General features: G+C 55.9%; 1 protein-coding gene across 3 annotated transcripts in view; it reads right to left on the reverse strand.

The window, feature by feature from the left end:
- Nucleotides 1-3,913: 3,913 nt before the first annotated feature.
- PAX5 (paired box 5) overlaps nt 3,914-23,229 on the reverse strand; it is a 169,893-nt gene continuing 150,577 nt past the window's right edge. For all 3 annotated transcript variants that reach the window (XM_045840506.1, XM_045840507.1, XM_045840505.1), the window contains exons 9-10: nt 14,301-14,387; nt 3,914-9,767 (exon numbers count right to left, since the gene is read on the reverse strand). In XM_045840506.1, coding sequence (XP_045696462.1) covers nt 9,691-9,767; nt 14,301-14,387 — 164 coding nt within the window. In that variant the 3' untranslated portion in view covers nt 3,914-9,690. The remainder of the gene's footprint in view (nt 9,768-14,300; nt 14,388-23,229) is intronic.

Here is a 23,229-nt window from a genome sequence, read left to right on the forward strand (position 1 = left end):
GACTTGAGCCCCGGCTAGCCCTCATCTTTGACCCAGAGCCCAGGTTAGTCCTTACCTTTGATCCAGTGGCACCCACAGAGCCTCAGAAGGCAGGCTTAGGGACAAGGCCAGTGTCTGATTACCTCAGTGGTAAACAGTCTACTGTTTCGTCCTGACATGACCCTTTCCTCACCTCTGGAGCTTTGTGCACATTGTTCCCTCTGCCTGGAATGCCTTTCCCTCCTACTTTCTCTAAAATTTTCAGATAGAATCCTGACCATCCTTCATGGCTCAGTTCAACAGCCACCTCTTCCAGGAAGCCTACCAGAATCATTCCTCCCCCAACATGGAATCCCCTCTAAGAGCTCACACTTCTCTTTTTGCCCCATGGTAGGTGGCACTGGTCACAGATTGCCTAGAATTAAAATATGCACTTCATCTGCCCCAGATGTAGGCTCCTTGTTGGTTCATTTCTGCATTCCAGCTTTGCCTTGGTCTGTTTGGACCGCTGTAACAAAAATACCATAAGCTGGGAGGCTTAAACAACATAAATTTATCTCTCACAGTTCTGGAGGCTGAAAAGTTCAAGATCAAGTCACCCACAAATTCAGTGTCCGGAGAGATCCTGTCTCCTATGTCCTCACCTGGTGGAAGGCATGAGGGAGCTCTCCGTCTGAAGTCTCTGTCATCAGGGCACTAATCCCACTCGTGAGGGCTCCACCCTCGTGGCCTAAGCACCTCCCAAAGCTCCACCTGCAAATATCATCACGTTGGGGATTCAGTTTCTTTTTTTTTTAACCTATTTATTATTTATTTATTTATTTATTTATTTATTTGAGAGGGAAGGGAGGCAGAAAGAGAGAGAGAGAGAAACATCAATGTGTGGTTGCTGGGGGCCATGGCCTGCAACCCTGGCATGTGCCCTGGCTGGGAATCGAACCTGCGATACTTTGGTTTGCAGCCCGCGCTCAATCCACTGAGCTACACCAGCCAGGGCCGGGATTCAGTTTCAATATATGAATCCTGGGGGGACATAACCACTCAGTCTATAGCAACCTTCATCCTGCACCTGGCATTGAGCTTCGCTCAGAGGAGGATCCAACTACAGTGTGACTTTTGGATGACTTCCTTACAGCCGGGTAAATATCTTGGCAAAACTCACATTGTCATTTGAGGGAACTTTCACATAATGTGTAACATTTGTTCCTCACATCACCTTCTAAGTGTGTGTCATGAAGCTCATACTGATGGCACAGATGAAGGAAACAAAACTCCTGGAAGTTGATTGCTTATATCAGCAAACTGACAGGCAAGAGCTGGAGCTGAGACTCCTGGCCAAGGCTTTTAGCAGACTTTATCCCTCTGCCTTTTCCACAGCCCTGGTTCAGTCTCTCTCCTCATGGGTCACCTCTGTGCCCATCACCTGGCATCGGCCCGGCCCCGGCAGGAGTGTGAGGAAGGAGGGGGCCTGAAGCTGTAGCCTCCCGTGGCAGACCTCAGGCTTCCCCCTCCACCCCTTGCCATGATGGTCCCCAAGGGCAGAGGTGCTACTGGAGGCCACCTGGCCATGTTCAAGGGTGGTATTTCCACCCTCTCCTGGAGGACTTGCCCGTGGCCTCCAATCTGCTGTCTCACGGGGGCTGCACACGCCTGGCTTCCTGGTGCCTCACACCCGAGGACAGCAGGCATGAGGCCTCTGTCCCAGGAGATCCAGGGACAAGAGCTGTAGCATCAGGGGTGGAGGCACCTGCTCTGTCTCACCAGTTCCCAAGCGCTGCTGCTTCTCTCTGAAGCATGTGCCTCTGAGACAGGGCATTGGGAAGAAAGGAGCTGGGCCCGGGCTCCGCCACGGCAGCATCTCTCTCTCCCTCAGGAATCACCTTTATCGCCATCCATTGCCAAAATGAATGGAGGCAGTGCAGCCAGCTTTATTAAATATGAATGAGTCACAGCCCATGGCCCCCACACGGTCACTCGCCTACTCCATCTCTGGCAATTACTGCGTCGCACACACTGTGCCAAGGGGCACAGCGGTCCCTGCCTGCCCTTGCAGACTGACACTGCCCAGCAGGGGCAGGCCTCGGGTCTGCAGCTGCCCTGGCCCTGCTGGAAAGACACCACTGGGCTTCCACGCAGCCAAAATGCTCAGCTCTGAAGGCCTAGAGACAGGGTACCTCCCACAGGAAGACTGTGGATTGTTGAGGTCCAAGCTCTGGCCAGAAAGGGCCTGCAGCTTTGGAGCCCAAAGAAAAGGTCTCCAGGCTCCTGAGCTCTGTCTGCGTGTGAGAGGCACACGGGAGCAACCAGTTTTAAGATCTGGCCTAGGTCAGGGTTAAAAGCATGTGTGCTTGCCCACACTATTAATGAGCACAGATTTGATGTGTGTTAACTCAAACCTTACAAGAAGCCTCTCGATTGTAAGCTTCACATTAGCAGGGTCCTAGTTGGCCCCGCTCACTGCTGTGTCCTCAGTGTTGGGGCCAGAGTAGATGCCCAAGCACTATTTGTTGAATGAATGAATGAGGTGGATGTTACTGACCATTTTAGAACTAATGAAGTTAAGGTTACAGAACTCAACCAAGGTCCCCCAGCCAGAGAGTTTCCTCGGAGCCAGGAGTCAAATCCAGGGTCGGGGCTCAACCATTGCTCCATGTGGCCAAGCCAGCTGGTAGCTTGCCTGGAGCTTCTCCAGGGTAAGACTCCAACTCTCTCCTGAGCCTGCACAGGCCGTAGTCTACCACTCCAGTTGCTCAGATTTGTTTTGACCCCAGTTTCATCAGAAGAGCCAATGAAATTCCCCACGACTCCTCGTGGCCTTGTCAGAGTTGCCAGAGACCATCCACGAGGTGGTAACGAAGCAAACGAGCTCAAACTCTTCTTCTGAACTTAAAAAATTACTTTTATTTTAGGAACCAATAAAATTATGGCAAATATTTACAAATAATTATCTCACATTAAGATCACATAAAATCAATTTTTCACAAAGAACAGTCACTCATGAACAGACATACAGATACTGAAACTACCCAATCTTATTGCAAGTTTTTCCAACTAATCTAAAATAAAAGTCTTGCAGCGAACCATTTAACTTAGAATAAAACCACAAATTCCAGGTTTGACCAGAAAAGAAAAAGTTTAAAAAAATGAAACCCAAACCCTACCCATGTTCTCCCAAACCCCACCCCCAGCCCCTGCCCTCCTCCCAACAAAAGAAAAGTATGTCCAACATCTTTGGCAAATCGGCACGGCTGTCATTACATTCAGATATTGTTACACACGAAAGCAACACACGCCACTAAGAAAAAAACATCCATATTTCAGTTGTTTCCTACTAGAAAAAAAAATACAAAACATACACATTGTGAAGAAGCATTTTGTTTTCAATCTGTTGGAGACAGGTCATCTCCCACTTTCAAAGGCAATTTAATTGTGGGTTTTTTGTTGTTGTTGTTCTTGTTTTTTTTGTACTTTTTAAAATTTTTTTTACAAGTAAGCTTCTAGGCAGGCATCACAAACTTTGGCGGATACAGTAGATACATATTTCTTTGATGTCTTCCTGGCAAATAGTTCCATGGCAATGTAATCTGCATTTCTATAAATACTCAATGTCCAAAGGCCACTAGAGGGTGAAACACCAGGGCAGCATCTTCCAGTAAGAGTCAGGGCGGAACCCTGATCGGATTTCCACCCTCCGCCCGAACTTGGAGGCCCAGCAGCTGGAGCCAAGAAGCCGGGCCCTCAGTATCCACTACCCCACACTGTGCTGGCGGCTCGGGACCAGGGGTCGGGCCTGCCTCTTCCTGAGTCCCAGGATGGGCTGCTGCCAGGTCTGCTCACTTTCTCTAACCAAAGGCAGAGGGCGGCAGGCAAGAAATGACAGGAGGAAACTCAGCGCTTTCTTTGAGTTCCAAGTACGTCTGAGTTGTGTGTGGCGGGGGGCACGTGCGCATGTGCGCATGTGCACATGCTCCTGTACACGGATGGAGGGGAAGGCCAGAGCAGGAGGCTTGGAGCTTTGCAGGGAGTTTCAAATACACTCGGGACTTATTTATTTTAGTTTTAGTTTTATGGCAATTAATTGGCTATTGATTGGTTGGACTGTTCAACTCTCCATTTCCTCGAGTACAATAAAATAGTTTCATTAAAATGTATTCAGGCTTGAAAATAAGGGAGCCATTAAATGGTTTCCTTTCTGTTCCACTCCGAGGGAAATGCGCTGTGTGTAAATCAAAAATCCATCATCCCAAATCACTTGTTCTTAATGGTGCTTTTGGAGACAATGAGGGACGTGGTGACAAGCATCGTGATTTAGGAAATAAGGGGGCGGCCCAGCAGCCCCAGTGGCGGGACAGAGGGATTGGGTTTGGGGAGACTGCAACTTGGCCCCCTGCAGCCAGGCCGCAGGGTCATGGAGGGGCGGGCGACTCCCCCGCTGTTCCCCATGCTTCCCTGCTTGGGCCTTGGCCAGAGCTGCCCCACACCGACGGGCAGAGTCCTGCCCACAGGCTAAACACAGTACCCGAGACCCTCGCCATGGCAGAATGCACGGAGATCTCCCTCGGTAACAAACACATAGCCGCATTTTCTCCCTGAGCCTCTCAGGAGTCTAAGATGTGAGAAGGAGAACACCCAGGCTCACTGGATGGCGGTGATTCTAACCCCCAACTTGAGATGGCCCCCTTGGGAGCACGTGGCCTGCAACTCTAGAACCCTGCGGTCCCCTTTGATTCTTGGGGCCGAGGAACAGGACCCCAGTGCTGAGAAGTTACAGCAGACGAAAGGAAGGCTGGTGCCTGCCTGCTCCCCACAAGCAGCCATGTCGGAGAAGCATCGCCCCTCGTCAGGGCAGCAGGCAAGGGACTTGCTTCCAGTCCTCTGCCGTGCCCCGGGGACCTGGCCGCCACTCTGGAGGCAGGAGCTGGCAGTAGGGAAGTGTGGATCAACACTGAGTCTCCACCATGAATGTGTAAGAGGAGTCCTGAGGTATGGGGACAGAAGGGGACCAGGGGCTGAAGGGGCTGCTGGGAGGTGGGGCAAACCGCTGGCTAGGAGTCATGGCCTGACGTCCAACTTTCCAATATTGCATTTTGTTACCTTTGAGGAAAAGCATGTGCCTTGGACCTCTCCCAGGACGAAAGAACTAAAGGAATAAATTCCCCAGGAGCACTGGTGTGCGTGCCTGGGAACCATCCGAGGCAGGTTCCCAGATGGGCGGCAAGTCCAAGACTGCCGAGTCAGCCTCTTAGTAGGGCCACCGGGGAGCTGGCCCAGCTCAGAGTGTGGTGGGATCCGCCCGCTCCAGCCTGGGCCTGGCCTACAGGGGCCTGGATTTTCCTTTACCCTCGGGGCAGCTGTGCCTCAGACACACCTTGTTTCCAGGTATTTGTCAGGAGTGCTCGGTTTAAGATTTGCTCCTCATGGCTAGGAGCTAAAGTCTAGCTGAAATGTCATGCAGAAGGGGGTGGCTGGTGCCAGGGGCTGCCAAAGGCAGGGCAGTTGCTCTGGGTTGTGACTTCTCATAAAAGGATTTCACCCCTCAGTGCCCTGTGGTCACATCTGGGGCTCCTCCCCATGCATGGGAAAGGCCCCAGCAGCACTGCTCTGCCCTCAAAGCCAACAGTCCCCTCATCCCTCCACCTCTGACGTTTGACCTCACTGACCCACAAGCCCAAACTGTCTACAAGAGCCCAGGATGGAGAGGGAGGAGGACAGGGGCCAGGGGCTGGACAACGGCCTGAGCTCCCATTGCCCCCACATTTGCGAAGAAAGGCGAGGAGAAGAAGCAAGGGGGCGTTGGACAAAGGCTGAGGTCACAAGCCGGTGACCAGTGGCCCACAAGCACATGAGTTTTGGTGGACAGAACATGGCAAAAGCTTTCACACTTGAATGCCATTGGAAGGGGCTCGCAGCCTTTGGGCCTTGGGTCCCGCCACCCATGCTGACTCGTGTCCCGCTCGAGTTACAAGCTGACTCCACCTGCCTGGCCCGGGAAGCAGTGAGGTCAGGGCCTTTGGGATGGTGATCTGTGTTTCCCAGGACTGTGGGCACCGTGATGGCCCCGATGACTCTGCCTGGGGACTCCTGCATATTGTCACTGCCAGGCCTGGAGTCTGACCCACAACAGAAAGGATAAAGAAAAGAGTGAGCAGGCATCTCGTGACCCTGGAGGCCTTGACCCTGGGAGTCAAGAGCTGGGCCCGTGTCCAGGCCCTGGCAGGCCTGTGGTGTGGCCTTGGACAAGCTCCTGTCAGTCCCCCATGAGCCCCAGAGCCAGCAGGCAGGGGGTCTGGGTGAGTCAGGAGAGCTGCCGTGAGTCTGGGCAAAGGCTTTTTGGGTTGACTTTGGTATTCATGAGAATCAGGCTGGACCAGCAACACCTCCAGCCCCAGGCTCCTCTGTTGGGCCAGCCTCTGGCTCCCTGTTCTTTCTTTGCTCACTGCAGGTCTGGGCGGTTCCTCGGGGGTGGCAGGGAGTGTCTTTAAGCTGCATTCTCCCACGACAGAAGCACAATTTCATTGAGAGAGAATTGGGCTCAGAGATCTAAGAATTCACTTCACCTTAACTTTGCCCTGTGAGCCCTAAATCTCCCATGTCCCGTCTGTACATGAGCATCATGACGGCCCCGGGGCGGGGTGGTCAGAGACCTCAAAGCACCATACGAACGTCGGTTGTGAGGGGGCTAACCCGAACTAAGGCACCTTGGAAAAGGGCCGCCGGGTTTGATATGTCATCAGAATGCTCTGAGTTGGAGCTGGACTACGGTACCAGAAAGTTTCATAAAATCCACAATGTCCTTTCCAAAAAGTCAGAGCTAGAACGTGGGGCTAAAGTCCCCTGGATAAACGTCCCAGGCCTCCTGCCATGATGCTGGTGCAAGCCCTGGCCTTGTTTTCCATCTAGAATCCTCTGGCATCAATGACTGTGTCCTTCGGAACCCTTGTCTCCGAGCTCCCGGGCAGCCCCACCGGGCAGCGTGGGGACTCCATGGGTGAGAGCAGTTGTGAGTGTAAGAACATGCGTGTGCACCATGTGCTCTTGTGCTTCTGCCCCGCAGCCAAGAAATCAGTGGCTGTCTAATGAATACAAACGCAGTCTGAGGACCAGCAGAGCCTCAGGGGGGAGAGGGGAGAGGAAAGGTGTGGAGGGAGCTCCCCTCGGTGCCGAGGAGGAACAGGATGGGTAGGGGGCGCTGGTGGGGCCAGGTGAGCTTTGCCGAAGAAGGACGGTTGTGCCTTAGGCAGCCAGTTCAGGGAAGGCTGACCTCCTATGCACAGCCTGAGACCACAGGAGGGATTAGGACCCAAGGACACAAGAGGTCAAGAGGTCTGTGCAGCAGACCCTGACCCCACCACTTCCTTCAGAAGGGAGGCGGGTGTGGGGGGGCAGCTACCCTACTGCCTTCTATCTTGCCTGGCAGGTGGAGGCTGGAACGGTTCCATCTGGCAGTTTCCGGGGTGGTGGTGTGCCTGCAGTGAGCTTATGGGCTCCCTCAGCAGCTCTAACTGCCCTAGGCCGCCCCATCTGCAGCAGTAGGCTGAGAACTATCTCCTCCTGACCTCACTGCCAACTTCCCTCCCCAGGGATGGGAGGATCGCCGCATGCCAGGGGTCAGGGGCCAAGTCCCAGCCCCACCTCTGCCACTCACTGCCTGGGGACTCCACTTTGCTGAGCCTCTGTTTCCTCTCTGTCCCACCACCTTGCAGGCGTGCTGGGGAGGGAACACTTGGTGGTGGCCAGAGGAGGTCTGCTCTGTCTCCCGGGGTGGTCCTCCAGCCGGGCCTCAGTGTCCCTTGAGGGGAGCTGGACTAGGTCTTCCTCAGGACTGATTTCCACCCCTCTGGATGTTCTTGTTTCCCACTTGGTCTGAATACTAGAGGGACTCAGGTGCCCACCTGCATACGCTTGCTCAGCGTGGAGGGCCTGCCCCAGCTCCCCGTGAGAGAGGAAGGAGAGAGTTGTCGGAGGGCCCTGCCCTGAGGCTCAGAGACGGGAAGAGTCTTGTCTGAGGTCCCACAGCAAGGCAGAGGTGCAGCCAGGATGGGACCCTGGGCGGCCAATAACCTCAAGTGTGGACTCTCTTTGCCCCAGCTCTCTGCCAGCCTGGTGACATGCAGACATGGGGGACATTGTCCCATGAAACGCAAAGCCCACTGTCATTGCTATAACTCATCCCAGATTTAGACAGAGCCTCCACCTGGCTGTTCTGCATTGGCAAGAGAGACTATGCAAGGGATCGAGGCCCTAGGCAAAGAGCTGGTGGTTCCTGGCACCCTTATCTCAAAACCACTCCCCGTTCACCTGCCAGTTCCTCATTGCCCGCCTTGTCCCTCTCCCAGGAGGTCTTCCTCGGTACCCTCCCCGCTGGCTGTTTTCTGCCCACTCCCACCCACTCTGAGTTCTACAACTTTGCCTCCAAGCTCCCGTGGCCCTTGGCCATGGCCCTGACCGTTATGGTCCCTTGTAGCAACAGGTACCCAGCATTTGAAGGTCGGTATCTGCCCCACCCTGGCTCCTCCAGTCCCAGCGGCGGGCGCTCGAGGCTCCTCGAGGGCGGGGAAGGGCTGCTCCGGACGGTGAGGCGGACCACTGCCTGCAGGTGTGTGCATCTCTGGTGCAGGCAGAGCCCTTTTTGCTCATCGTTGTCTACGTGGCAGAACAGGCTTCCCAGAACCACTCGCTGGGGTCCTCCAGGGCGGAGGCAGCGCCCACGGCAGGTGTCCAAAGGGACCAGAGCCTGGGGATGCCTCGGAAGACACATGCCAGGTCAGGCCGGGGCTTCCAAGGACCGGGGGGTCAGGAGGGCTGCAGGCCCCACCTTGGACCATGGTCTCCTGGGTCCCATCCAGTCCTGACGTTCCAAGTCCACAACGCAGTCAGCACCTGGGGCATCTTACTTCAGAACAGCAGTTGAGGGATCTCCCAGACGGTTCTTTGAGTTGTTTGACATATGGAAAAGGGCTGTTAGCACTGCATGGGTCCAGGGAAATGGAGCAGGAAGCCAGGGTACCTCCCCAAAGTGTGTTTCTCCTGGGGAGGAGTCTCAGCTGGGGGGATGGGAGGGGGCTTGGAGCATACCAGTCCGGTGAGAGTCCCAGTCCGAACGTTAAAGAAGTAGCGAAGAGCAGGAGGCTGAGGCCCCGAGGTGGACATCCTCAGTCCCATGGATGACTCCGTGCCCACCTGCAGGGGCACCCAGGGCAGAGGGGGTGCTCTGCGCACAGGTCCAAGACCTCCTGTGGCGCACCGGGAGTGCCGGATGCATAGCCGTGGGCAGTCTGCTCGGCTGGACCCTCGGGCCCAGATAGAAAGCAAGAAGGTATTTACACAGGTGCTGTTGAAATGACAAAAGCAAGGTCTCCGTCCCAGGCCTGGGGTGGGAAGACGGGCGGATAGTCAGACAGCTGGGGCCCTGGCAGGCTGGCTGGGCTGCAGTAATGTGCAGAACAGTCTGTTGGTTTGTGGAGGCCTCATCGCTGTTGGGAGAAGCTCAGCAACTGACTCTTAGAAATGGACAGGTGTCTAGAAGTCCAGCACCCATACTGTAGAACCCCAAGTCCCTGGCAGGAAAAGGGAGGCAGAATTTCAGGAGAGTGGGAGCTCGCTGGGGGATGGTCTCGTTGGGCCCCTCTGGCTGTCTTTGGAGGGGGCTGGGAGGCTGTCGCCCTCGGTGATATGTGTCTTAAGTGCTTGGCGTCTGCCTGGCTCCGAGGGTCAGTGACGGTCGTAGGCAGTGGCGGCTGCCGGTGGGGCAGCTCCTCGGGCAGCAGCGCTGTAATAGTACGGGGAGCCTGGAAGGGAGAGAAGAGGGCGCGGAGGTTGGAGGGTGGCCTTGTGCCTGCAGCCCCGTACCTGAGGCTGGCGTTCAGAGGGAGGAAGGGGACCGGAGCTCTGAGGAGAGAGCTCTGGGGAACGCGAGATGATCCTGTCAGGCTCAGGCTTCCCGCAGGAAGCGGGTCCAGCTGGGCTTGGAGGACAAGAAGATTTGGACGTGGGGAGATGGCCTGCCTCCTGTGACCTCCAGACAGGGCCGGGGGGAGGGCCCTGTACCCTCCCGCTGTCTCTGGGCGGTGTTATTGGACTACAGGCTTCAGATGAGGCCTCCCGGAGCCGTGCTCCGCGAGCACCTTCCCCAGGGAAGAAATAGCACAGGAGCTCTGGGGGACCAGCAGGCTGTTAGATCCACCGAGGTCGGAGACCTTAGGTCGTCTCTTCCTTCTCCAGGTGGGGAAACTGTGGCTCCACAAACCAAAGCCACGCGCCCAAAGCCACAGCGCCTCTCAGTGCCGGAGCCGGGCCTGGAGTCCCGGTTGCCGTCCCTGGCTCAATTCACAGCCTGTGCCCCCTGTGCTGGACCGTGTTTAGCCAAGTGGACAGCAGCTGGGGCCCTGGGAGCCCCCTCTAGACCACACGTCTGCTGGGGTGGGAATAGCAAGCTTCTTAATTTCCCAGGGGAGGTGACACGTATTGATTCTGAAATCTCGCCCAAACCCAAACCAATCCTGGCAGTTCTCCCAGATATCATAACCGGGCACTGGCGCCTGGAGGTAGCCAGCCGGGCTCTGTCACTCTTGGTCAAGTGCCCCTGAACAAGGGGCTCCTCTCCCCTGAGCCTCAGTTGTCTGGTCTGTAAAAGGAGGTTACAGCAGTGCTGTAAGAGGCACCGTGAGGTAAGGACATGAAGGTGCTTTTGCAAGCACTTTGTATCCATGAACTCTTTTAATTTCCATAATTCTACTAGTTAGAAATAGTACTGTTCCCATTTAGCAGTGGAGGAAACTGAGGCACAGGGAGTAAGTCCATGCCCAAAGTTCATATAGCTAGTGGCACTCTAGCACCGGCCACCACCCTCCAAATCCAGGCCAGATGAGCAGATGCACTGCTCCCTCCCCCGGCCCCCAGGGAGGCAGGGGGCTCCGCAGCAGTGACTGGGGAGGAGGGGCAGGCAGTGCCTTGCTGTGCTCCTCCCGAAGGCAAGGCGTGGCCACCAATCCCTTGCCTAGGTATTCCCTGAGATGAAGCGATTTGCTGCTTCCTCTGTCACCTCCCTGGCCAGAGCCCTGACTCAGAGACACATGTCAGCCTCCTTTGCTCTCTCTTCTCTCTTCTGTGCGAAGGGGACAGTGTTAGGACATGTGTGCTGTCCCTGCAAGCCCGGGCATGGCTGAGGAGCAGGGGCTGCCCACAGACAGGCCTTGGGGACAGGAACTGGAAGCAAGCCTGCTCAGAGGACCCTGCCTTGCCCCCTGAGTCCCCCGCCCTGCCGCCTCTGCCTCTGCTCTGACTCACTCCGCTCTCAGCGCCTAATCTCCTGGCCAGGCTGCCTGGGGCCCAGCACGAGGTTCCGCAGCAAAATCAAAAATGCTTGCATTTACCGTGAGAAATGAAAACATCACTTCACAAAGCACTCTGTCTTCCTGGTGCCCATTAGACCTTCATCTAGAATAAACTTGTCCTTTCTTCTGTCATTTTTCCTCTCTAATTCACATTATCATCAATTTACTTCTTGACACAGTCATTCCGGGCTCCCACTCACTCTGTAATCCCTTTACAGCGGCCACAGACACTCCCTTTCTAATCCTAATTGACCGCTGCTGCCCTTCTTCCCACCTCCTGCCCTGCCTACCCTCCCCCCCCCCCCGCCCCTACTGGCCTCGCCTGCCTAGGGGCCCCCAGATGCCGGGTCTCGGGTCTCGCTGCCCTGGCTGGGCAGGCAGCTGCGGAGGAGCAGGCTCAGCGGGGAGGGAAGTTCTCCTGGCACGTGTGTGTGACTTCATTAGGTGGCATTGCCCACCCTTACTTCGGTGGTGTGTCTGTGGTGTGTCTTCAACCAGGCCCGCCCAGGGGTGGGCGGTGTGCGCAAGGGCACGAGCCCCTGGGAGCGTGTACGCGGAGGGTCTCGCTGGTTTCCGCGTCGCCCATTGATCTAGCAGGAGCACCAGGGAGCCTCAGAGTGGTTCCCGCACCCTGGCACCCTCCCCAGACAGCAGAAATCAGCCCACTTCCCCTGCTCCGTGGGCTCCTTCCAGATAAAGCCCTGAAAACAGGCCATAAGGAAGGCAGGCTGGTAGATGAGGACGGCCTGGGACTTATTTGCAAGGCTGTGGGAGAGGGAGCCTGGCACCTCACTCATCTCCAGGAAAGTGGGCCTCTAGGGAGCGTCGTGTTCAGCTGCTGCTTAAATAAAGCTGCCAGGGGTGATCATCCTCATTTCACACCTGAGGCCCAGCCTGGCTGATGACCCAGCCACGGTTCCCCAGGTCATCGACTCGGGCGGCACAGGGGCCGTTTCTCACATCTGCAGCTGCCCCGCATCTTTTAAGCCTTTTCTGTCTTCCTGACATAGGAGGCCCGCCCCTCGGAGCTCCAGGTCAGAACTCATTCTCCCAGCTTTCCTTGCTGCTAGGGCGCAGATGTGTCACCTGGGCTCTGCCAGGTGGACCCTTTTACATCTGACCTCAGGAACAGAGCGACTTGAGGAGATGGGCTGAGACCCCATCTGCTGCGCATGGGTGGCCATCCCTTTGGGCTCCCAGCTGCCCACACAATCAGTTCAAGCTTCTCAGTCTCAGGGGACCCCATCCATGGCCCTACGGACCACCCACCACCTACTCCAGCCCTTTGCCACTCCTCTGCCTCTTGGACTCCCAGGCAAATGAGTCTATGGGGCACCTCATGAGAACTAGAAAAAGGTGCCCCCTCTGGGCAGCTGTGGCCTTGTGCCAGGATTCAGGGCTTTGTGTCATGCACAGGCTTGATTTCAGCCCCACTGGTCCCCTTGGGCAGGACATAGCCATATATAAAGGTCCTAAGTCAACATGACCTTCTTGGGGTCATACCCCTATCACCAGAAGCCTCTCCCACAGTCTGTTCCAGGCCTCCTTTGCGCCACCTCCCCTGTGGGTCTCACAGCAGCTCTGGGACAGGACCCTGTCTGAGGCTGCTTTGCAGGGAGGAGCTCCCAAGCTCAGGCCTCCAGACTGACCCCCACCCTCACCCCTGCTGCAAGACTGGCCCAGGGAAGTCACGGCCAGCCTTTACCTCGTGAGACTGAGGGCTGGGCCACCTCAAAGCTCAGGGCCTCCTGGCGAAGGGTTTAAGGTAAAGCATTAAGTAAGTGGTTCCATACTTAGGAGTAATTTTTACCAAAACCAAAAAGGAAGTCTGAGAGGTCAGCCCATAGATTCAGCCTCTCTGGGAGGCCACCAGTAACTAGTAAGAGCCTAGCTGTCTATAAAACTGGAAGTCTCCAGGCACAGGGGCCTGCAGCACTGATGGGCATTGTTCCTTGTTTCATCTGCAATGGTGCAAAATACACCAAAATGCTTTGGGCAGCCCAAGGCCCAAGTGCATGGCAAGTGATAGCCAGCAAATGGTGTGTATGTCATGTGTCTGTCCTAAGCAGCCCTGTTAAGCTGGACAGACAAACCTGGATGGTCTCAGAGGCAAGTCTTCATCTGGCCTTTGAGGAAAATCCCCAGCTGACTGCTGAAGGAGGGGTCAGTGCTCTGCCTGCAGGCTGATTGGCTGGCTCTTCCCCTGGGAGTTGAGTGACATTTGTGATGCCTGGGCTCCTGCTTCAGGCTCTAGAACCTTCAGCTCCAGCTGGCACACCAGTTTTATATAAGTTCATTTCAACAAAACAAAAGGCCTTTTGAGGATTGAGCAGCCCTGCTGGGTCTCTGGACTGGGCCCAGGTATCTAGGTGAGGTTCACGGGTCAGGCTGGCCCCAGTCTGAGGCCTGGGCAGAGGTTAGGCACCAGCTGAGCTTAGAACGGCATGCTGTGGCAGGTCTTTAGCCACAAAGTAACCCGTTTCCAATGGGCAGGCTATGGCGATGACCATGGCAGACATCACCAATCAATCCCTGGTCCTCATCAACTCCTCATCAAGACAGGTAGCCACTATCAATCGATCTGAATTGGCCTCTTTGTCATCTCTTATTTAGAAACTTCTCATCTGAATAGTCCACGATTCTTAAGAAGTATAAGTTACTTAGGGGTAGGCACTTCCCCTGCCTTCTTCTTTCCGCCTCAGTGCCCCTTTTGTCTTTGTTCCCATTTTGTGCCTTTTTCCTGTACCCACCAAAACATCACTGAGGGGGGTTGGGGGCGTGACTGGGAATCAGGGCCCTAGCAGGCCTAGAGTGGAGTTCACTGTCCTGAGGCCCCTGCACAACCCCCAGATTGCATGTTTCTGGGAAAGCTACCCACCCCACCTCAGTGATCAGGCATTGGGATGTTGGGGGACCTTGGCCCTCCTAGGGGACTCAGTGGGGCAGCTGATGGCCCAGGGCCCCCGCAGAGCATCCGCCAGTACTCACCGAGCAGCCCCGGGTTGGGGAACCTCCAGGAGTCGTTGTAGGAGGGATACTGAGGGTGGCTGTAGGGGCTCCCAGAAAACTCACTCCCTGCAGGTGGTGGGTGGGAGAGAAACAGGAACCAAACATCAAAGCAAGTTCGGAAAATGCCAGTCCCATTCATCTCTTACACAAATTGCAGGTACTTTCATAACCAATAAAGGCAGGTCCAGTACACACCCTTAGGAAGTGGACAGCTGTCACCAGCATTGTCTAGATTGCCCCTGTGACTCTTTCCTATTAGTGGAAGTGAACACAAGCTTCTCTCCTGTGTACCATGAAACCACCATGGGCCGGGTGTTCCCTGGGGCTATTGGCCCATTTTGCAGGCGAGGAGACAGGTGCAGAGGTCCTCCCACAAACAGCCTCAATACGCCCACCCAAGTCCACAGCCCCAGACTGCTTGGTTCTCAGCCCTCCCTGGGGCCACTCCAGGACCCCACATCCCACATGTTGCCTGAGTGGCTCTGGACTGAGAGCCATAGGTAACCGCAACTCTAGTCTGGCCTTCTGTGCTGAGAATCCGGAGGTGGCTGCTCCCAAGGCCTCAGCCAATGGGGAAGATGAGACGTAAAGTCAGGCCCTCTGCCAGGAGTGGGCAGATGACACTTTGCCAAGATGAAGAGACGAACCGAAAGTCCAGTGGAGCACATCAGAGGGAGTGAGGTGGCTGGACCCTGGAGCAGGGACATCCGTTAGCAGCTCTGGGAATGCTCGGATGGGAACTGCAGCTGTGCCAGGGTGGGGATAGTGTGGGGTGTGTGGGGGCTTGGCAGGACTTGAGGATGGCTCTCTCTTGGCCCAGCTGCTCATGGCGCAATGATGCTGTTCCTGGCGCTTCCCTGTACTCTCGCTTCTAGCCCCTGGAGAGCCTCTTTACTGCCAGCCAGTCACAGGAGGGGAGTTCAAGATTCCTTCCCTTACAGCCTTGCTGCCTGTCTCCTCCCTGTGGCTGGGGGCCCCCAGAGGGCAGGGTTTGGGCCCAACTCAGTGCAGAGTCCCCCAGTGCCTGGCCCAGGTTGTGTCAGAAGTTGGCTGCAGAGTGGCTTTTGAAGTCACTGGTTGCAGAGCATGTGGGCCCCTCCCTGGTGGTGGTGACAGGAGTAACACTGCCCGTGGGACCACCCTCAGTCTAAACAAGCTTCCACAGATTCTTCTTAAGGATGCCAAATGCCCAAAGGGCAGGAGCCCCCATGAGGGACCAGCCAGATGTCAGAACGGGAGCAGCACTATTCCCCTGCCAGCCTAGACCCGAACGGAGGGCCTGCAGGACCTAGCCAGGTGTGGCCGGAACAATAAAGCAGGCCTGAGGGGCCAGCTGCTGCTACCCCCTGGGCCCAGCTGGCCTCCTCTCCACCTTCCCACCAGCACAGGCAGAGCGTGCGCGCGCACACACATCCACACGTGCACTCCTCCCCAGACCTCTCTGGGGGCCACTCCCAGCCTGACAGGCTGAGCCTTCCAATTCTCTGTTTTTTATGCCTCAGTGGTCAGGGTGTCAGGTTCCGGCATCGGAGGGAGAGTGTGGTGACAGTGCTGGGCTGCAGCAGCCCAGCCCCGGCGTATCCGTCAGAGCCAGGCACCTTCTCCTCCTCCTCCTCCTGCTGCTGCTACTGCTGCTGCTCCTCCTCAGGGGCAGAGTGGGGGAGCAGAGAGACAGAGCAGCCTGGAGAAGGGGGACAACCGCCCTCTCGTCCAGGCCCCGGGCGCCCGTGAAGCTGCCCCATCAGAGGCACTTCCTGACAGCACTGCACCTGGGCCCCGGGCACGGGCTGCACTGGCTGAGGCCATCTCTCCATCTTCATCTGACAGGGTCTCTCCTGTCTGCTGGGCCAGGCTGCAAGGCCGCCTCTTCTAGGAAGCCTCCCTGATCTCCAGCCCCTGAAAGGGCATCTTGGGTCCATTTAGCTAAAGTTAATTAGTTAACCGTGTCTGTGCTATCCATCCCGCATCCCCACCTTGCCCCAAAATTGGCAAAGAGCCCTAAACGGCTACAGCTCCTGTGGAAGATGGATCCAAGTCAGTGTGGTGCACCGTCCTCCACCCGATTCACACCTGCCCGGCCTCTGTGGCACCGCTCAGCTCGGACAGCCCTTCCTCGGAGAAGGCCCTGCCCGCCCCTCCTTGGGTGCTCTCCGTGGCCCACAGCACTGGCTTCGCCCTAGCTGCTCAGGAGCCCCTGTGAGCTGGAGTGTCTGCCCTGCAGGTCAGAGTCTGACTCCTCTCTGCTCCCGTGTGGTCCCTGCCCCCAGCCCTCGGCGGACAGCTGGTGCTTGCTAAAGCACCGGTGGCTTGCCTGCCTGCCTGCACCTCGCACACACCGCTTCTGCACATACGCCCCCGTGGGCCTTCCCCTCGCCTCGCTTTGCTCCGACACAGTCTTCCCCACCAGGCCTCCTCAGACCGTCGAGTTTAAAATGAAATCTCCTTCCCCCACCCCTCTCTCCTGATTTTGTTTTTCTCCATAGAACTGGTCACAATGCAACGTATCTTGTTGATTGTGCTTAAATAAATCTCAGTGCCTGCTAGATGCCAGGCCCTGGGCTAGATCGGCATTGGAATAGAGATGTTAACTCAACAGACAAAACTCCCTGCCTCCATGGAGCCGACATCCTCGAGGAGGAGGCAGAATTAACAAGATAAGCCCACGGCCCACCCGGAGCCTCTGTCTCCCATTTGTAAAAGGGCAGATAAGACCAAACGTGTCCAGAGCCCTTCTTGTCTGCAGAGCCTGAGTTTCACTTCCCAGGGGCCTCGCAGGGAGGGAGGTCCCCTCCATGGGGCTCAGTGGGCCCCACCCGATGCTGGCTCTCCTTGGGCCCGGGGGCTCCAATCTGCTGCTCCGTTTCCTTGGCCGAACTCACCACCATCGTGACACCCAAGGAGCATTCAAACCCCATGACAGCAGCTTAGGAAAGTGAGTCTTGTCCAGCCAAGAGAAGGTCCTGGGACCCAGGAAAGCCCTGGGACCACCTGCTGGGGTGGGGAGAGCGTGGGAGGCAAGACTGACAGGGTGTGAGAAGCAGAGGGAGGGGAGGCATCCCAGGCACAGCGAAGGTCTGGGGGTGGACTGGTCCTCGCATGACCGCTGTCTACGTGGACGCGTCTTGATGAGGCCCCCACAGAGGCCAGCCGCTGAGCAGAGTGGGGCAGCACAGGAGCATTCTGCTTTGCTCCATTAGGGCCAGGACCAGGGATGCCTTCAGACTAGGGAGTGCCCAAATCTGGAGGACAGGCTGGAGGGCAGCCCTACAGTCAGGTCAGGGGATCAGCCGGGGGGGGTGGGGTCGGGGGGGCTGCTGCCGCAGTCCAAGTGAGAGGGAACCTGAGCCCCGGAGACGGCACAGCTGCAATGTCCGAAACACAAAACGACGCTCGAGGCCAACAACGGCATTCTCGGGGCGGAAGAGGAAGGTCTCTTCCTCTGGCTCATTGTTGGGGCCCCCGAGAGGCTCAGCCAGCTGATGCAAGACAAAGATCACACAGCACACACCGTCTCTGTGACTGCCCAGCACAAAGGTCACCGTGGCCCCTTCACCTTTTCCCAAAATAAGTCACCCGTGTGGGGGACTGTAGTCCCTCACTCTCCCCCACCTCCCATACATTTAGTAAAGCCTGCTGTACCCTCAAACTCCTTGTACAGCTGACTGAGCTGGTGTTTTCTCCCCATGTGGAACTCGAGGGGAGTGGCTAAGTGCCGTGTTTGGGTGGTCAGCGGGGTGAGGTGAGGGAACGTGGTCCGAGAGCAGGGCAGATCAGAGGCCAAGAGCTCAGGGATGTCCGGCAGCCCGAGACAGAGGTGAGTGAGCGAGAGTGAGCCTCCCCGGGCAAGTCCTAGAAACCTTGGCGGGCAGGGGGGCGGGGGAGGGATATGGGACTCTTCCCTGAGGCAGGGCATGAAGGTTTGCGTTAAGCTTGTCTTGGTGTCAAGGTGCCAGAGGCCAGCCAGCGGTTATTGGTATTCTTTGCCCGGGGCAAAGGAGTGCTGGGGCCAGAGGGGGCGACCGCCTACGTAGAAGCAGGGAGGTGGGACTAGACAGACGGTACACGATGGGACTCCAGATGCTCAGGACTGACGCCCCCTCTTCAGCTGCCACCTACAGGACTGAGAAGAGAGGGCTGGTCGCCTTGCAGGCTCACAGCCCACAGGCGTGCTCCATCACCTCTCCTCCTGCCCAGAGCTGCCCGCCCTGAAGTAGAAGGCAGAAAATGGCTCCAGACTCAGAACACTAACAATGGCTGGCGTCTCCTGGCATCCTGACATCGACTAGCTTGGCCCAAACCCTCATTCCCCGCCTCCTGGAAGAGTCCCATGTCCTCCCCAAGACTTCTGCAGTGTTGCCAGGGGAGGCTCACTTTCGCACCCACAGCCCGGGTGGTCTTGGGCCTCAGTTTCCTCATCTGTAAGATGGAGGGACGGAAAGTCCATACTTCTTAAGCTGGCAGAGAAGATGCAATGAATTCGTAGTTACAGAAGATCTTTACACACCCCCGTGTGGCGAAGGTTTGGTGTCTTCTCTTCCTGGATGGTAGGCGAAAGAAGCTCAGCCATTCCCCGCAAGCCCTCTGACCCAGCCCCAGCTCCTCCCTGCCAGGATCCTGCAGAGGGGTGATGGGGAGACCAACTGAGGGGCAGAAAGAAATACAGAGCCACAGAGATGCCAGAACAGGAAGGGAGTAGGGGGTTTGACCGATGGAGAAACTGAGGCCCAGAAAAGAGAAGGGATGTGGCAGAGGTCAGGCACACAGAGTCCCACGAGGTCAGGAAGGCAGAAAAGAAGGTCTGCTCGGGAACTGTCTCTGTTTGGTCTCTCGGAAGAAAAATAAAGAGGGCGAGACTAGAAGGAGACAAAGGGCACTCTCCAGGGTGAGCACTCCCATCTCGCTCCACCCCCGTGGGAGGCGAGAGAGCCGACACTGCCGGGGCTCAGGGCCCAGGGGACTCGGCTTCTCACTGGACATCCCGGGAATGGCAGCCACCCCCTCACCCCCACCCAACCCCCAGCAGCGCGCTCCTTCCCGGAACCGATGGGCCCACCACCCTCCACACAGAGTTGTCTCCCACGGAACCTCACCGATTCTGCTGTTACTCATAGTCCCAGATTATTAGAACGGGACAAATGTGACAGAGAATTTCCCTCAACCTCCCCTGTCCCCAGGCCACACAGCCAGGCAGGGACAGAGCAGGGCCCCGGGGCTTTCCCCATCCCGAGGAACACTTCCTTGGGCTAAGCCGGCAGCCAGCAGGTGGGGGTGGTCGGGGGAGCAGTCCTCCCCTCCAACCCCTTCCACGCCTGGAGGTGGAGGTCGGTGCATTTTCAAACACACAGCAAAGCTGAAAGAATTTGACGGTGAATACTTGCATACCTAACTACCTAATTCTACCATCAACATGTTCTTATACTTGTTTATCATATATCTCTCCACCTCTCTAGCTTTTCATTCATCTTATTTTTATACATTTCAAAGTAAATTGCAAACATCAGTACATTTCCCCCCTAACTGTGTTAGCATGCATGTCATTAAGTGAAATTCGTTATTTGTTTACAACTTTTTTCTTTGTGTGTAAAGTGCACACATAAGGAAATGTGCACATTTTAAAGGTGCTATTGCTGTGTTTGGACAAATGTGCACACTGGTATAACCCAAACCTCTATCAAGGTGTTGAATATTATCATCACCCCAGAGAAAGCTCTCTCATGCTGGAGAAGGAGGACTTCGACCTACTGAGAACCCAGTTATCGGGGGATCTGATAGGGTTGTCCCCTGAGGACGCTGAGCTCTGAGTTAGCACTGCCGACCCAACTGTGAGTGTGGAAAGAGGCCCTCTCACCAGCAAATCGAAAACCCTTCCAGAGCCACAAGACAGAATAAAGCCAAGGAATGTGTGTTCTTTCCTTAAAGACACAGAGAGAAAGCAGAGGCTTAAGACATTTAGGCCCTGGCTGGTGTGGCTCAGTGGACTGAGCATGGGCCTGCAAACCAAAGGGTTGCTGGTTCGATTCCCAGTTCAGGGCACATGCCTGTGTTGCAGGCTAGGTCCCTGGTAGGGAATGAGAGAGAGGCAACCACCCACTGATGTTTCTCTCCCTCTCTTTCTCTGCCCCTTCCCCTCTCTCTAAAAATAAATAAATAAATTTTTTTAAAAGAAAGACACTTAGGATACATTGTGCCTTTCTCCCAAACAATACTGCCTTCCAAACATAGGAAAGCTAGTTGTAAAAGCCAATGAGGTAACTAAAAGGACTGATTAAAATAACGGTTTACAGGGGACACACATACACACAAAAGCACTTAACGTGGCTGCCCTGGAGGACCCAGGGCCGGGAACATCACCAGAACCAGAGATGTTTTCAGTTTCCCCTTCACTAAAAGCTCAGAGATGGCAAGAAAGTCGAAGTTTCCTAAAATTCTCAGAAGTGACAGGTAAACCGGCTCAGCGTAGCTCTTAATTAACCCAAAACGACACCTGCCAGATGATGGGGATTTGCAGAGCACGCTGGGGGCCGACCCCATCTGCAGATGGTGGGCTCCCACCTCTGCTCGAGACCTTGGCCGGCTGTAATTAACATACGGAAAGACTTTCAAAGTGACTTCGCAGCCAAGTTCTGTTTCCAAAGGGTTGAAACTGGGCTTTGAGACAAACTCTTTACAGAGGAGGAGGAAGAAAGAATTTGAAACGGACCATGAGATTCCTCCAGCTGCTCCCCATGGTTTTGTAAAAACGTATGTTGTGCCGTGGCTCGGGGTCAGTGGGCACCCCGTGCGCTGCTGTCTGTGACCGCAGCGCCTCACGCAGGCAGTCCGCCTTTCAAGTATGTACACTGCATATATTATATGTACTAGTGAATATGCTATATTGCTACCTTATGTAATATGTCACATGTATAACATGCATGCACATACACATAACATATACCTATACATGTGTATATATAACAATTTGTATCGCACATACATACACATATATACCCATGTATACAGGGTAGGCAAAAGTAGGTTTACAATTGTATGTGAAACACAGAGCTTATTTTGTGTTATTACTTATTAATTAATGTATTGTTTTCCATACAAATAAATGTTATCCTGCTTCCGCCCCATTCTGTGTATGGATATGCACACACACACACACACACACACACAGAGGATTCTGGGGCTCTGTCAAGGCTCTCCGAGTGAGCTCCATCAAATCCCTTCTCTCACCAAGCTTCAGTTTCCCCATCTGTAAAAGCTGTGTATACGGGAGAGATGTAAGTCACCTCAAAGGGGTTTCAGCACTAAGACTCCCCCTGTTCTGTCTCCACTGCGCCCACCCTCGCCCGGCCCCCTTGGAGGCCGAGGCTTCTCAACCTCCCTCTCTCCAGAGCAAGACCTTCCCGGGTTCCCGGCGGGGAGAGGAGAACCAGAGTAAACGCCGTAAAGGTCAGCCCTGTCAGTTCGGGGTGCCCGCACGCAGAGCATCGATCCGTTCTTGGGAAAAACCTCTTCTCCCACCAGCTCAGGCCAGCCACGGAGGCCTTCAGAAAAACAGAGAGAAGAGAAAAACCCAGAGAGAGGGTGAGAGTGAGGGAGAGAATGCAGAATGTACCTCATTTCCGCTTCGCCCGAAGAGCCCTTGACTTTGCAGCTGGGCGGTGGTGCTGGGTGGGCCACGGGGCTGGAGACCAGGGCTGAGCCCCAGCTCTGCCACTAACCAGCCACGGGGCTGCTGAGTGACGGGTCTGGGCCACCATTCGGTCATCTGGAGAGAGGGGGCTGCTGTGCCTTCAGCCCACTTCCATACCACGTGCTGTTGTCCACACCACGAAACCCCAAAGTCAAGGACCCTGCAGGGAACCCCAGGGGAACCAGCCCACTGTCATACTACAGCACCCCCGCCACGCAGCAGGCTTGAGGACCCAGCCTGTAAGTAACACCCAGGAGCCCCAGGGTGACGGCCAAGGCCTTGCAGGGCCTGGTTCCCAAGGCATTTCCCAAGGCATCACCCCTTCCCCCCTGCCCTGAAGCCACGCTCCAGGCTGGCTGCCATTCCTCCTATGCTGTTCCCTTCATCTGAAACGCCACCTTCCTCCCCTCCTCATGTCTAATCCCTCGACTTGTGGAGACCCAGCTCCAATACTGCCTCCTCTAGGAAGTCTTTCTGGATCAATTGTCCCAGCTGAGAGAGAGCATTCTCCCACGTTCCCCTGAGCCACCAGCCCTGGGTCCATCCCTGCCCAGATTCGGTGGTTGTGGCCCTACCTCCCTTCCCCTTTTGGCAAGTCTGTGGCTCCTGCCTGAGGGCAGGAGCTAGGATTGACCCTGTGTGACTGACAGACTCCAGCAGTCCCCTGGCCCCGGTGGAGGCCCCGCCTGCAGCACAGATGCTGGCTGAGCGCTGCTTGTGCCGACATACATTCCTCGAGCCAGCCAGCCCCTCTCACCATCAGACAGAAGCAGGTGCTACGAAGTGTTAGTGAAGCACTGGCCCTTGACCTCTGAAAGAAGCAGGAGACGGAGCAACAGAAAAAGGCAGCGACGCGCACAGAAAGGGGAAGGGGGCTGCGTCGGCTACGGAGGCCAGGGTGCAGGCCCAGCGGGTGGAAAGGGACCCCGAAGGGGTGCTCTCCTGAGGGACGAGGACCCCACCAGGCCTCAGTGGGACTCCCTGCCATGTAACGACACACCAGGGTTAGCTCACTCTAAAAGGGCAAAGAGGTGTCTTGTTTTTGTTTTTTTAAAAAAGCAAAACCCACTGATAGTGACAGCTCAGAGAGAGAAGGACCGGACTGCCTTCCCAAGGGCTGCAGCTGCGTGGGCTGAAACGTGGGGGAGGTTTCTCCTGAGTGCTCATCAGGCCATTTGGGAGGCAACCGGCCTGGAAACCTGAGACTTCCTCTGAGGGACCAGAATG

The sequence above is a fragment of the Phyllostomus hastatus genome, unplaced genomic scaffold, assembly GCF_019186645.2.
Source record: "Phyllostomus hastatus isolate PE091 unplaced genomic scaffold, TTU_PhHast_1.1 phas_contig_34, whole genome shotgun sequence".
Classification (NCBI taxonomy): Eukaryota; Metazoa; Chordata; class Mammalia; order Chiroptera; family Phyllostomidae; genus Phyllostomus; species Phyllostomus hastatus.